The sequence below is a fragment of the Carlito syrichta genome, unplaced genomic scaffold, assembly GCF_000164805.1.
Source record: "Carlito syrichta isolate Samal-C Ts95f unplaced genomic scaffold, Tarsius_syrichta-2.0.1 Scaffold306628, whole genome shotgun sequence".
Classification (NCBI taxonomy): Eukaryota; Metazoa; Chordata; class Mammalia; order Primates; family Tarsiidae; genus Carlito; species Carlito syrichta.
In genome coordinates this window covers 181717-195835 of record NW_007250724.1, presented here as the reverse complement: position 1 = coordinate 195835, position 14119 = coordinate 181717, and the positions used below count along the sequence as shown (strand labels likewise).

Below are 14119 nucleotides of genomic sequence, written 5' to 3'. Positions count from 1 at the left end.
TGAATAGAAGATGTGAAACAGACATTTTTACCTTTTCCCAGATAAAAGTGTACATTGGTTCCAAAAATTCAATAATTGTTCATGCATTTATGAATTTTTCCTTCAGCCATTTATGCATGCAACAGATTTATTGTCTATTATATACTAGGCACTGTGACTAAATATTTATTAAATAAAATGTTGAATTATTATGAACTAGCTATTATTTATTGACACTCATTATGAGCCAAGTACTGTGTTAAAAAACACTGATATTATCTTTTAATAAGTGAGGAAACCGAAGTAAAGCGAGACCAAGCATGTCAATGTCATATATCTAGTAAATGACAGAGCTAGACTTTGATCTCAGATCAGTTTGACATCCTGCCAGACGTGGCTATGTTACTTAAACAGCCACTGTTTCACACGTGTACATCGTTTAGAATCCAAAGAAAAAACAATAAAACATTTTGAACTAATCAAAACTTGTGTTCTAATCAGCAACATATGAGCCAATTGCCCCGCATTTTCATAAAGAAGTTCCTTTGAGCCGGGTTCGGTGGCTCAGCCTGTAATCCCAGCGCTTTGGGAGGCCAAGGTGAGTGGATTGCCTGAGCCCGCGGGTTCGAGACCCGCCTGGGCAGCGAGACCTCATCTCTACAATAAATCAAAAAATCAGCCGGGCATGGTAGCGCATGCCTATAATTCCGGCTACTGGGTAGGCTGAGGCGGGAGGATCGCTGGAGCCCAGCAGGTCGAGGCTGCGGTGGCCGGGAGCGGCCACTGCACTCCAGTTTGGGCGACAGAGTGAGACTCCAACTACAAAAAAAAAAAAAAAAAAAATTAAATCTGAATTTCTGATCTAGATCAAATTACCAGTTTGTAGGAAATATAGGGACACTAGGGAACAAGTAAGGAAGGGAACACATCATGAGGAAGTGGTCAGCCAAGACCAAAAGGGGAGATATGTCCTGATTTCTTCACCAAATAAATGGTATGGGGGAAGAAAAAAAAAAAACAGAAAGAGGGACTATTAGAGTAAGAGACTTAGAGAACACATCAACCGAATGTAATATATGGGCCTTATTTGGACCCTGATTTGAACAAACTAGCTCTAAAAAGTCATTTTTGAGACAATTAAGGAAAATTGAACATGAACTGAGTATTAGGTTATAGTAAGAAATGATAGTTAACTTTGTCGACTACAATAATGTTCTTGAGTTAAATTTAAAGCATCCTTTAACTAATAGAGGTACATCCTAAAGCGTTTATGAGTGAAATTATGTTTGAATTTTGAATGAAAAGACTTCTGTTGGGAGCCAGCCTTGGAGGCCCGCCTGATTGACAAAGTCCAGGTGCGCTGAGGACCCCCGGCCGCAAAGCGAGTCCGGGCAGCTGAGGCCCTTCTGTCTTCCGTCTTTGCTGTTGATACAGCTGAAGAAATTCTGTGCAGTCGTGGAAGAAGAAGATGGCATGTTTATGCGATGAATCACAGCTAACCTGGAAATGTAGGTGTTATGTAGGTGATTTATAACACTGTTTTCACTGACTTAGGATAAAGATTAATGTTAAGGTTTTTACATTGGTATAAAAGCTCTGTGGTAACTAACATTAAATTGTCATCTGTTCAAAAAGCAGGTGTCCGAGTCTATTATCTTCATCCTTCACCTATCCGTCTCTCCTTCAGGACATCTCACGACCCTTGCAGGGCGGGCCCCCGCAACTCCAGTCAGCCGGGCTTAGTGGCTCACGCCTGTAACCCTAGCACTTTGGGAGGCAGAGGAAAGAGGATTGCCTGAGTCCAGGGGTTCAAGACCAGCCTGGGCAACTTGATGAGACTTCATCTCTATAACAAATCAAAAAATTAGGCCAGGTGTGGTGGCTCAAGCCTATAATTTCAGCACTTTGGGAGGCCGAGGTGAAAGGATTGCCCGAGACCACGGGTTTAAGACCAGCCTGGGCAACATGGTGAGACCTCGTCTCTACAATAAATCAAAAAATTAGCTGGGTGTGGTAGCGTGTGCCTGTAGTTCCAGCTACATGAAAGGTTGAGGCAGAAGGATCGCCTGAGCCCAGCAGGTCAAGTTTGCAGTTGCTGGAAGGGTGCTACTGCACTCCAGCCTGGGTGACAGAGTGAGACTCCAACTCAAAAAAAAAAAAAAAAAATTAGCCAGTTGTAGTGGTGCATGCCTGTAGTTCCAGCTACTTGGAAGGCTGTAATGAAAGGATCATCTGAGCCCAGCAGGTCAAGACTGCGGTGGCTGTGAGCATGCCACTGCACTCCAACCTGGGGACAGAGTGAGACTCCTACTTTAAAAAAAAGAAAAAGAAAAGATTCCAGCCAAAAAAATGCTGGAGAAATATAGATTAAAACAAGTGGGCAAAACACTAACCATTATTGAAGCTGGGTGATGGGTTCACAGGAGAGATTCCATCCTTTCTCCTTTCATGTGTTTGAAATTTGCATCTGCAGAGCACTTGCTGCTCCTGGGGATATCGACCCTACAGAGCCAAAAGCCAGTTTACCCAAAAGAGAGGCCAGCATGACACAGTCCACCAGGAAAGGACAGGTCTGCACAGGGGTTTCCTCTGCAGTACACAGGGCTTCCATGGCTAGGGTGAAGGGGTGGTTGTCTCTCCAATGCAACCCTGGCTCTCCCACTCTTCTCAGCTGGCAGCACTCCAAACCTGAGCTGGCAAGACCTTGGCCTTGAGGGTCCAACACCAGTCACTCAAGGTCAGATGCAAGGGTGTGGAAAGTGGGCTTAGAGGACTATAGGAAGGGGGAGTTCTCACAGTGTGACACCTGAAACAAGCACATTGCCTGAGTTATTACCCCCAGTTCACAAGATAGAGTCAGGATCCAAAAGAGTCTTACTAGGTTGGAAAGGATCTCCAAGTATAATCAGAGAAGACATGGCAGGGACTCTTGCAGGCCCCAACAGACTCCCATTGTATGCAGAAGTCCAGGATGGAAAGCACCCAGACTTTGTGTAAAGATGCCCACTGTGAGGCTGGACAAGTATGGAAGTAGCTGCCAGAGAGTTCTCAAACTATGTCCTTCAAACTATGTCACTCGTAGTCCATGTGACATGCTGAGTCCTGGGCCCTGTGTTCTCTGAGGCCTCCCTGTCCTCAGGATACTCTCAGCCTTGAGTAAGGCAGCCAAAGTTGGCAAGGGTCCTAGAGTCCCATCACAGCCACAGGAGCTGAAGATGTTAAGTCCAGAGAAGAAGACCAGGTTGAAGAGATCAGAGCCTAAGGGCCCTCAGTCCTGGCACATGGCAGGCACAGTGAGTGCCTACTAAACCTGTGAGCAGGTAAGTCAGTGGTGCCAGAGGGCAGAGCCAGGATGAGAAGATAGGAGATGTAAGAAGACTCATTTCAGACAAATAGAAAAAAAATAACTTTTCCACAGTGGAGTCATCTGCCTGGGAAGGACCAAAGGCCACTGATCACTGGGGTATTCACACCAAGGCAGAGTTCCAGCCTATGAAGAGTATGACAGCAGACATTCTGGCATTCATTAGGGGTTGGACTCAATGCTCAAAATAAAAGGAGAACAGAGAAAACATATCACCTGCTGAAGCCAAACAACACTCCTTAAGGAAGCAGTCTCAGCCACTGAACCCTGACATTGGAGAAGACCTGGCCTGAGCCCATAGAACCCACAGAGCTGCAAAAGATGCAGAGAACCCCACATTCATCTCTTCACTCTACCGGTGAAGGAGTCTGCCTAGTTGCCCAACTGGAGGGGGCAGAATGAAAGTCTCTTTTAGGTGAGCCTTTCCATGCCCCACCCTTCCCCACCACAAAATGTTTGCCAACCCCAGCTCTTCTGGAAATCATGGCACACTGGCTGCTGCCAGAGCACCCACAGGATGTGGTCAGAACAACACTCAGGAGATAAGCAGCCAAGCACAGCTGGTAACAGGAAGCCTGCAGCAGGCTCTGCAGACCTCGGTAGGAGACTTGCTGGCTGGCCATCCAACCCAGCACAAGGAGGACAACTGCTTTTCAAAAGCTCCTGCCTACCTGAAGCAACCCAGAGGTGAGTTGCCAGCCAGGTTCACTCCTGGTTCCAGGCTTGAGTGTGTGGTAATCTCTTCCATTCTGAAAAATCTCTGCAGCACAATGGAAGAGCAATCTTCCTCATTTAGAGCTGCTACTAACTAATCTAAAGGGTAAACATCATATTTTTGATTATTGATTTATGACCTTGTTTTCTATCCTCAGTGGGATTGAGCAACAGTGGGAAGTATCACCCTTCCTTTTTACACATCTCACGAAAATCAGCAGTCAGGGTTGGAAGGGACTTTGGAGATTATGTAGTTAAATATCTCATTTTATAGTTGAAAAAACTGAAGACCTGCCCAGTAGTTTGAGGCAATATCAAGATCGATTAAAACTTGAATTTCTGAGCCCCAACCAACTTGCTTCCACTATTTCTCATTCCCCAGCATACTCTGCCCTGTCCTTAGCTCAAGTGTCCTACTTTCTGATCTTTTTCCCCTTCTTACAGCCCTTTCCATCCTGTTGCTAAATTTTCCATCTTTTCAGAGGAGGAAGCAGGAAAGTGACACAGTTCTCCACCATGTATGGCATTTTGGTTTGCTAAAGTCTGCTAGCTGGCTGTTCTTCTCTATCGCTCATCTTAGGCTTTTGGAGCTTCCCAACAGAATAAGTGAATGTTGTGAATGTGTTTTGTAAGCTGTAAAACACCATACAAATATATGCTATGCTATTTTAGAATATGAAATAATACAACCCATTTTAATCATGCTCTCATCTATCTTACCTACGTGAGACAAAGAGAAGGCAGGAGCAAACTCTAAGGAAGAGAAAATTGAGGTAAAGATCTGGACAAGTGTTTCTCTCTCCCCAGACTGTGAGTTCCTTGAGGGCAAAGGACATTTTGTGCTCCTTCATTTGTTCCTCTCATTTCACCCAGTGATAGGCATCCAATAGGTGCTCAGCAGTTTTCTGAATACATGGATGAAATTTCGCTTTAAAGTTCCTCTACTTCTAAGGAGAATCTAACTGTAGAAATCCCTATAACCACTCCCACACAGAAAAAAAGTGCAGGTGACAGGGTGGGAGGAAGAGGGGAAGATTGGAAAGATGTTGGTCAAAGGATATAAAATTTCAGTTAGATAGGAGGAATAAATTCAAGAGATCTATTGTACAACATGGTGATTATAGTTAAAGCAATGTATTGCATTCTTGTAAATCACTGAGAGTAGATTTTAAGTGTTCTCACCAAAAATTGACAAGTATGTGAGATAATTAATATGTTGATTAGCTTGAATTAGCCATACCACAATATACATATTTCAAAACATCAGCTTGGCATGGTAGCTCATGCCTGTAATACCAGCACTTGAGAGGTCCAGGCAGGATGATTGAGCCTGGAGTTCGAGACCAGCCTAGACAACAAATTGAGATCGCATCTCTATAAAAAATAAAGAAACAAGCTCGGTGTGGTGGCACACGCCTGAAGTCCCAGCTACTTGAGAGGATGAGCCAGAAGGATCACCTTATCACCTGAGCCCAGGAAGTCAAGGCTACAGTGAGCCATGATTGTGCCACTACACTCCAGCCTGGGTGACAGAGGGAGGCCCTGACTCAAAAACAAACAAAAAACATCATGTTGTATAACACAAATATAGAGTATACGATTTTTTTTTCTTTTTTTTTTTTTCTGAGTTGGAGTCTCACTCTGTCACCCAGACTGGAGTGCAGTGGCTGCCCCCGGCCACCGCAGCCTCGACCTGCTGGGCTCCGGCGATCCTTCCGCCCCAGCCTTCCAAGTAGCCGGAATTATAGGCATGCGCTACCATGCCCAGCTGATTAGAGATGAAGTCTCGCTGCCCAGGCGGGCCTTGAACCAGCGGGCTCAGGCAATCCACTCACCTCAGCCTCCCAAAGGCGCGGGATTACAGGCTGAGCCACGGAGCCCGGCGAGTATACAATTTTTATTTGTCAATTTAAGTGATTAATTTTTAAAAATTTTAAGTGCAGGTGACCCATATTACCTGCCAGTAAACACAAATGTAACAACGTGATTAATGGGGAATTCCTAACCTACTCTTTCTTTCAAAGTACTCAAATGCCTTAATGGTTCTTCCAGCATCCTTGGGACGTTCAGCTCCCTCCTCTAGCCAGTGGCACTGAAGAGTGCAGGCTCCTTTGGATACAGAGGACAGTCCTACATGGGACTGGGTAGGTTAATTCTTGCTGCTGTGGCTCCTTGATCTCCTCAGTGTTTGGGACCAAGTCCCAAAAGTCAACCCTTCTACTTCCCCTAAGGGAAAATCTCTTCACCTTTGGCTCTGATAGCAGTTTCACCTACTTCAGGGGCAGCCAGGCCTCTCTAGGTAGTTCTGAATTTGATTCCAGGGGTGACCTAGAGTTCCCTGGAGGCTTCCAATGTAACTCCAAGTGACCCTCTTGTTAGAAAGAAGTGAGGATACCAGGTAGGTGGTCTCTGCTAGAGCAAAACTCTCTTCAGAACCCTATGTGCCCATAAGAGTGAAGAACAGGAAGGAAAGATCAGAGCTTTCCTGTGACCAACCTGGAGGCTCAAGGTACAGCACAGATGAGTCAGGGAACATACTTATAGCCCCATTCCACAAGCATAGCTAACCAGAACCTAAAGTATAAGCCGAATGGGCTGAGAGAATGCCAGAGGGGTGACAAACACCCACTAGAGGCCCATCTGCAAGGAGGGAAACACAGAGTGACACCAGAATTCTCTTGCCCCTATCACAGGCAGGAGCCCATAGACAAGTGTCTCAATTCATTCCACAGTTTCCACGATGGTGCTTTGTGCTGGTGAATGGAGATGGCAGAGGGCCCTCCAGCAAAAGAGCTTGGGCAAATTCTACAAATGCAATATCAGCATCAGTATGACATGCCCCAGGCACCAAGTGAAAGGCTGAGATAGAAGCCTCATAGCTAGATTGTCCACCAAGTCCCAGCTTACCAGGAGGGCCTCATGTCCTAAAGTGACTTTCAGTCCTTGGTGCAGACATGCAGGTCTCAGCCACCATTTCACCATTTAAAAGTTAGTTCCAGAGAGGCACAGTGGCTCATGCCTGTAACCCCAGCACTTTGGGAGGCAGAGATGAGAGGACTCTCTGAGCCCAGGGGTTCAAGACCAGCCTGGTCAACATGGTGAGATCTCGTCTCTACAATAAATCAAAAAATGATTAGGTGTGGTGGCATGTGCCTATGATTCCAGTTACTTGGAAGGCTGACATAGAAAAATTGTCTGAGCCCAGCAAGTCAAGGATGCGGTGGTCATGAGTGTGCCGCTGCACTCCAGCCCGGGCACCAGAGTGATACTACAACTCAAAACAAAAATAAAAGTTAGTCTCCAGACAGGAAGGACAAGCAAGGCCAGGATAGATGGGATTTGCAGGAGTTACATGGCCAGACAGGTAGAATAAGAAATAAAACACTTAGCAGAATGTCTGTGGTGAAGCAGTCATCCAGTAATGGTAATTATAACTGTTATGACAGTATTGCCAACCTACCTCCACAGTCAACTAACTTACTACAGGTGTCCCACAGGCTCCAGGAACAGATTCCCCTCAAGTAGCCCACACATAGCAGGTTCTGGCCCTCTCCACCCCCATCACTACCAAGAAGAAAGGGCCCCATTCAGAAATGTAGGACCTATGAGAAGGGGAAGGGAGTGGTAGAGTATGCCTGTAGTTTCAGCTACTTGGAAGGCCAAGGCAGAAGGATCGCCTGACCCCAGCAGGTCAAGGTGATGGTGGCCATGAGCGTGCCACTAGTGGCACTACAACCTGAGCAACAGAGTGAGACTCCAACTCAAAAAAAAAAAGAAAAAAAGAAAAAATGATGATGATGATGTCTGGATGTAGGGAGTGGGATGTAAGAAACAAATTAAACTCAATTGGTCATAAATGAATGATGGCAGTGACTAGGCAACAAGGAGTTCATTAGACTATTCCTTCTGGTTCCGTTTTTCTGATTGCCTTATGAATCTACTTTCACAGTTGGTTTGAATTGTGACCTAAATAGGGCCTACACATTGCATTTGTCTGATACATCTCTCCAGATTATTTATGTATGTTTGAAAGTCTACATAGAGCCGGGCTCAGCCTGTAATCCTGCACCTTGGGAGGCTGAGGTGAGTGGATTGCCTGAGCCCGCGGGTTCGAGACCCACCTGGGCAACTTGGTGAGACCTCATCTCTACAATAAAACAAAAAATTAACCGGGTGTGGTAGCGCACGCCTGTAGTTCCAGCTACTTGAAAGGCTGAGGCGGAAGGATCGCTGGAGCCCAGCAGGTTGAAGCTGCAGTGGCCGGGAGCAGCCACTGCACTCCAGTCTAGGTGACAGAGTGAGACTCCAACTCAAAAAAAAAAAAAAAAAAGTCTGCATAGTAGAAATTTTTTTTTAAAAGATAGCCTTAGCCGGGCTCAGTGGCTCAGCCTATAATCCCGCGCTTTGGGAGGCTGAGGTGAGTGGACTACCCGAGCCCGTGGGTTCGAGACCCACCTGGGCAACTTGGTGAGACTTCATCTTTTACAATAAATCAAAAAATTAGCCTGGCATGGTAGTGCGTGCCTGTAATTCCAGCTACTTGGAAGGCTGAGGCAGAAGGATCGCCAGAGCCCCAGCAGGTCAAGGCTGCAGTGGTCAGGAGCGGCCACTGCACTTTAGTCTGGGCAACAGAGTGAGACTCTAACTCAAAAAAAAAAAAAAAAAGATAGCCTTTCAGCCAGGCGCAGTGGCTCACGCCTATAATCCCAGAACTTTGGGAGGTAGAGGTGAGAGGATTGCCTGAGCCCATGGGTTCAAGACCAGCCTGGGCAACATGGCGAGACCGCATCATTACAGTAAATTTTTTTTAAAAATTAGCTGGTCGTGGTGGCACATGCCTATAGTTCCAGCTACTTGGAAGGCTGAAGCAGAAGAATTGCCTAAGCCCAGCAGGTCGAGGCTGCAGTGACCGTGGGAGTGCCACTGCACTCCAGCCTGGGTGACAGAGTGAGACTCCAACTCAAAAAAAAAAAAAGATAAGCCGGGCTCGGTGGCTCAGCCTGTAATCCCGCACTTTTGGGAGGCTGAGGTGAGTGGATTGCCTGAGCCTGAGGGTTCGAGACCCGCCTGGGCAGCAAGACCTCATCTCTACAATAAATCAAAAAATCAGCCAGGGGTGGTAGCGCACACCTGTAGTTCCGGCTACTTGGAAGGCTGAGGCAGAAGGATCGCCGGAGCCCAGCAGGTCGAGGCTGCGGTGGCCGGGAGCGACCACTGCACTCCAGTCTGGGTGACCGAGTGAGACTCCAACTCAAAAAAAAAAAAAAAAAAAGATAGCCTTTCTTCCCCCAATCTCTCCATTACAATTTTTTAAATCCACAGCATCTTATTAGTTTTACTGATGCTGGGAACAACTATATTTTCAAAGCTACTTTCTTTTCCTGGCAAGAAATGCAAAAAAGGTTGCCCCCTCTGGGTAAAATTCTGATTATTCAGATGTGAGGTCACTAAAATTTCCACCATTCAAATGTGAAGTCACTTTAGTGCAAATCCCATGACATGCTGAGAATCTAGCCACTGGGGCTAAATGATAGAGACCTCTTTGCTGCAGGCTTCAGTCTACTAACAACATTATTTCCAAATTGTGTTCTTTCATTTTATCTTTACAAATTAGTTTCAAAATTTTCTAGAACCTGACTGTTAGTTAGCTGATATAATATAACAAGACTAATCCCAGAGCAGAAATACCATGCCTGACAAATCCATTTTGAGAAAAGAACTCTGGGTGTAGTTCTCAGGGCAACCTCACCCACCTTCCAGAAAATGACCAGTTTCTCTGTGCTCAGCTGCCTTTGGCTCAAAATGTCCATGGCATATGGGCTACAAGACAAGTAGTAGAGGCAACTTCAATGTTGATTGCAGAAATGCCCAGCTCTCCCTCAGACACTTGCACTCAGTCTCATTCTCTGCTCACTGTCCCTGCCTATATAGACCACATTCCTCATGGCATTTTTTTTCTTTTTCTGCCTCTCTTAATCCTCTCGTTTTTTCCAGGATGCCTTGGGTCTCTACTTCTCCTGAAGCCTGGCTCTACCTCCCTACTCTTTCTACTTAACAATCCTATTTGACACTTCTCAGACACTTCTCAGGCTCAGGCAATCCACTCACCTCAGCCTCCCAAAAGTGCGGGATTACAGGCTGAGCCACCGAGCCCGGCTTATCTTTTTTTTTTTTTTGAGTTGGAGTCTCACTCTGTCACCCAGGCTGGAGTGCAGTGGCACTCCCACGGTTACTGCAGCCTCGACCTGCTGGGCTTAGGCAATTCTTCTGCTTCAGCCTTCCAAGTAGCTGGAACTATAGGCAAGTGCCACCACGACCAGCTAATTTTTAAAAAAAATTTTTAAAAATCCTCTTAGGGTTCTTCCATTATTTGGTTCATAAAGAGCTATCTGACTAACCAGTCTATGAGGAACTAGAGGACAGGGAAGTACCATATACCTAACCTTCCAGACCCCCTACAAAGCCAAGCACTGTACTTGCTCAATAACTGGTAAATATACCTTAGCTGATTGACTGAAATTGTAATTTGCAAATGTAAAACATGTGCAAGTCCACTAATGCAGACTAGACAAGCTGCCACTGGTTTCTATGACTTCTTTGTGCAACTATTATTATTATTTGTTTTTTTTTGAGTCAGAGTCTCGCTCTGTTGCCCATATTGGAGTGCAGTGGCACACTCACAGCCACCGCAGCCTTGACCTGGGCTCAGGCAATCCTTCCACCTCAGCTTTCCAAGCAGCTGGAACCACAGGTGTGCACCACCACACCCGGGTAATTTTTTTATTAATTGTAGAGATGAGGTCTCACTTTTATTATTATTTTTGAGTCGGAGTCTTACTCTGTTGCCCATGTTGGAGTGCAGTGGCATGCACACAGCCACCACAACCTCGATCTGTTGGGGTCAGGTGATCCTTCTGCCTTAGTTTTCCAAGTAGCTGAAACTACAGGCACACACCACCATGCCCAGCTAATTTTTTGATTTATTGTAGAGATGAGGTCTGGCCAAGTTGCCCAGGCTGTCTCAAACCCATGGGTTCAGGCAATCCTCTCACTTTGGCCTCCCAAAATGCTGGTATTATAGGTGTGAGCCACTGAACCCAGCCTGTGCAATTATTTTAAAAGGTATTTTCGGGGGTACTGATAAAGCTCTGCCTTGATCTGGTGGTGTGTCATGGGTGTATGTATAGGCAAAATCCCATAAATGTGTGCGCCCTACTGTGCATTAGGCATATCTCCATAAATAAATGAATTCATAAATGAATGAAAGATGCTCCTTCCTCTAAGAGGATGCAGCCCACCTCTCTTAAAGAAAGCACATGATCCTATTAGTATTGTTGGACCTAAATAAGTACCTTTTGGAGTCCAGTGGGCAATTATCCTTACTTCAACGATTATTACAGTCACTAAATGCCTGAGGAAAGGGCACACACACAGCCTGGGGAGTGGAGCCTGGGACAGAGTTCAGCCTTTTCCCAATCTGGCACTCCTTGGGAAAAGTACAGCTTGTATAATTGTACATGGCAACCCTGAGACTAGAAACAGATAGCTCTTCCTGAGGGACTCTTTGGTGCGCAAAGCTCCACATCATCCCCACTGTGCTGAGAGGCAGTACTAAGGGTGTGGCGGCACTGCTACTCACGGGATTCAAGTCAGGCTCTTCAGTTGCAAATGCTGGAGCCTCATAGAGTCCAAATCAGCTCAGTATAAGGATGAAAAAACTAATTCAGCCTGGGGTGACAAGAGGTAATATGGCAACAGGAAAGGCCAGGATTCAATGCCCCTGTTCCCCTCTAGGGTTAGTAAAATGACCTCCCCTTTACCTGACCCTCTACCCACCTCTGTGAGGCTTCTGACTGCCCCAAAATTCACAATCCTGCTGAAAACAATTATGTGGCTGTGCTAACGCTCTTTTCTGAATGCCCAGAAACATATCTATGGGGCTTTTTCTCCATCAATGGACCAATCTGTTCAGCAGCATCTCAGAACAGAACATGCTAAATTTGGCATCAGGTACCTGAGACGCTCTGGTGAGAGGAAGTAGAAGCCATTGCAATGCTGAAGGAGAGACAGACCATAGAGACTCATGGTCAGCTGAGGTGCTATGATAAACTGAATATCAGCCAGAAGAGTAAATCCTGCTTCCTAAGGGTCTCCAGTCCTGCGTTTTGGTGACAAATAGCCAGCTCACTCCTGAGTTAATAGTCACAGGACCTCAGCACCACAGGCTCATGAGGGATCCTTGCCTACGGCCAGGTAGATGATTGTGTGGCTAATTCCAGCAAGAGCCCATGGCTCCCCCAACCCACAGCAGTTCATGAGTCTGCCCTGTAGCAGAATGCACAAAGTATAAACAAAACACTAAAAAGGAATATGATCAGATGACACCAGCTTCTTTCCTGTCCCTCTGAGCTGCCCAAGTTTTTCCAAAATTTCATGATTGGCTCTGTAATATCTAATAAACTACAAGTAGAGCAGCCTGTTTGGTTACCAGAAGAGAAATGTCAAGTTCCCCATATAGAGAGCTCCCAACAACAAGGTGTTTTTCCATTCAGATGTAGAAGCTTTCCCTTGGAGGGAGAGCACTAAAGGCTGGGTGAGCCTCTCTCAAGCTAAAACCCAACAACTCAACACGCAGCAAAATGGACAGTGCTTGTGGTGCTAAGAGCTGTGTGCTATTCAACTGCATTACTATAATAGCTAATGTAAAATGGACAAATACCACCTCTAAAAAAAGATGCTCACAGGCTTGCCTATCTGCTGCAGGTTTCAGGCTACTAAGAGTCTTTCATTCCTGTTAGTTGTCTAAGAAATTATTTCAGAGGAAATAACACATTGGAGGCACAATCAGGCAGCCAAAGAATCAAAAATTATGCTCCTTCACAGTTTAGGTGCTCCCACACAGAAAAGCCAAGGCAACATATATCAGCAGACTTACATAGAGCTGGAAGCACCTCCCCTACCTCCAAGGGTTTTGCTACTCCCCAGGCCTATTTGGTGCAAAGCTAATGCCTTCCATTTTATTCTGTCATCTCTTAGTAGTTTTCCTGAGTTTTCAGTCTACTGACTTATTATATTCCCCTCCACTGCTTTCACTGCCACGTGATTGTTTTTGCAGGACCTGCGCTGGCATACATGTAAAACAAGCTGATTTCACAATATTTGATCAGATATGTTCTGTTTAAAGCATTTTATATGGGTTTTGGCTTTTTCACTGGTTTGAGGCGGTGATCTAAATCATACGGTAGTGTGAACGTATCTGGTGCTAGATGACTCAATAACATTTTTGCTTCATCCCAAAGTGTTTCACTAAACCTTAGTGAAAGCACATGATCCTGTTAATGTTGCTGGGCCTAAATAAGTTCCTTTTGGTGTCCAGTGGGCAATTTTCCTTCTCCCAAAGACGATTACAAACACTAAATGCCCAGGGAAAGCCCAAGACCAAGTTCATGGTTCAACTATTTTCATATCTCTCTGTTCCTCACAGTGACACTTATCTTCCCTGACAGCCACTCCCATTGTGCTCTTTTCTTGGCCCCACACAATGGACACATGCAGACACCAGCAGACAGGGAGGACGTTTTCCATACCATTGCTCCCCTGTGCTGAGGGACCAGGCTAAGGTTACATAAGCCCCTCCTGAGCGGTCCGGCCCCAACGTTGGGGAGAGGCGAATTTGGGGTTCGTGACGGAGTCACGGTCTGCAGGCCCCAACTGACCCTGTGCTCGTCATCCTACCTCGCCAAGGCGGGGCAGCAGGAAAGAAAGGCCGCTTCCCGCGACTACCCAGCTCACACCAATCCGGCAGGTTTCAAAGTGTGGCCGGGCGTCGAACCTCGCTGTCCACACTAGATCGCGAGATCCCGGGCCCCAGCCCCGGCCTCAGGCTGCAGCTCACCGCCCCCCGGGCGCCAAGACACGCGCTTACCTGCCCGGGCCAGGGCCGGGGCCAGGGCCGGGAACCGGGCCAGGGACCGGTGGTCCCGCGGTTGCCCGCGCTGCGCTCGCCGTGAGGAGCTGTCCGCCGCCGGCCGGTGCTGAAGGTGGCTTCCCTTCGCCGGGGCC

General features: G+C 46.5%; 1 protein-coding gene across 1 annotated transcript in view; it reads right to left on the bottom strand.

The window, feature by feature from the left end:
• Positions 1-14119, bottom strand: part of BSN (bassoon presynaptic cytomatrix protein) — a 118952-nt gene that overhangs the window by 96405 nt on the left and 8428 nt on the right. The window contains exon 4 of the mRNA XM_021715082.1: positions 13983-14106. Within this exon, the coding sequence (XP_021570757.1) occupies positions 13983-14106 (124 nt within the window). The remainder of the gene's footprint in view (positions 1-13982; positions 14107-14119) is intronic.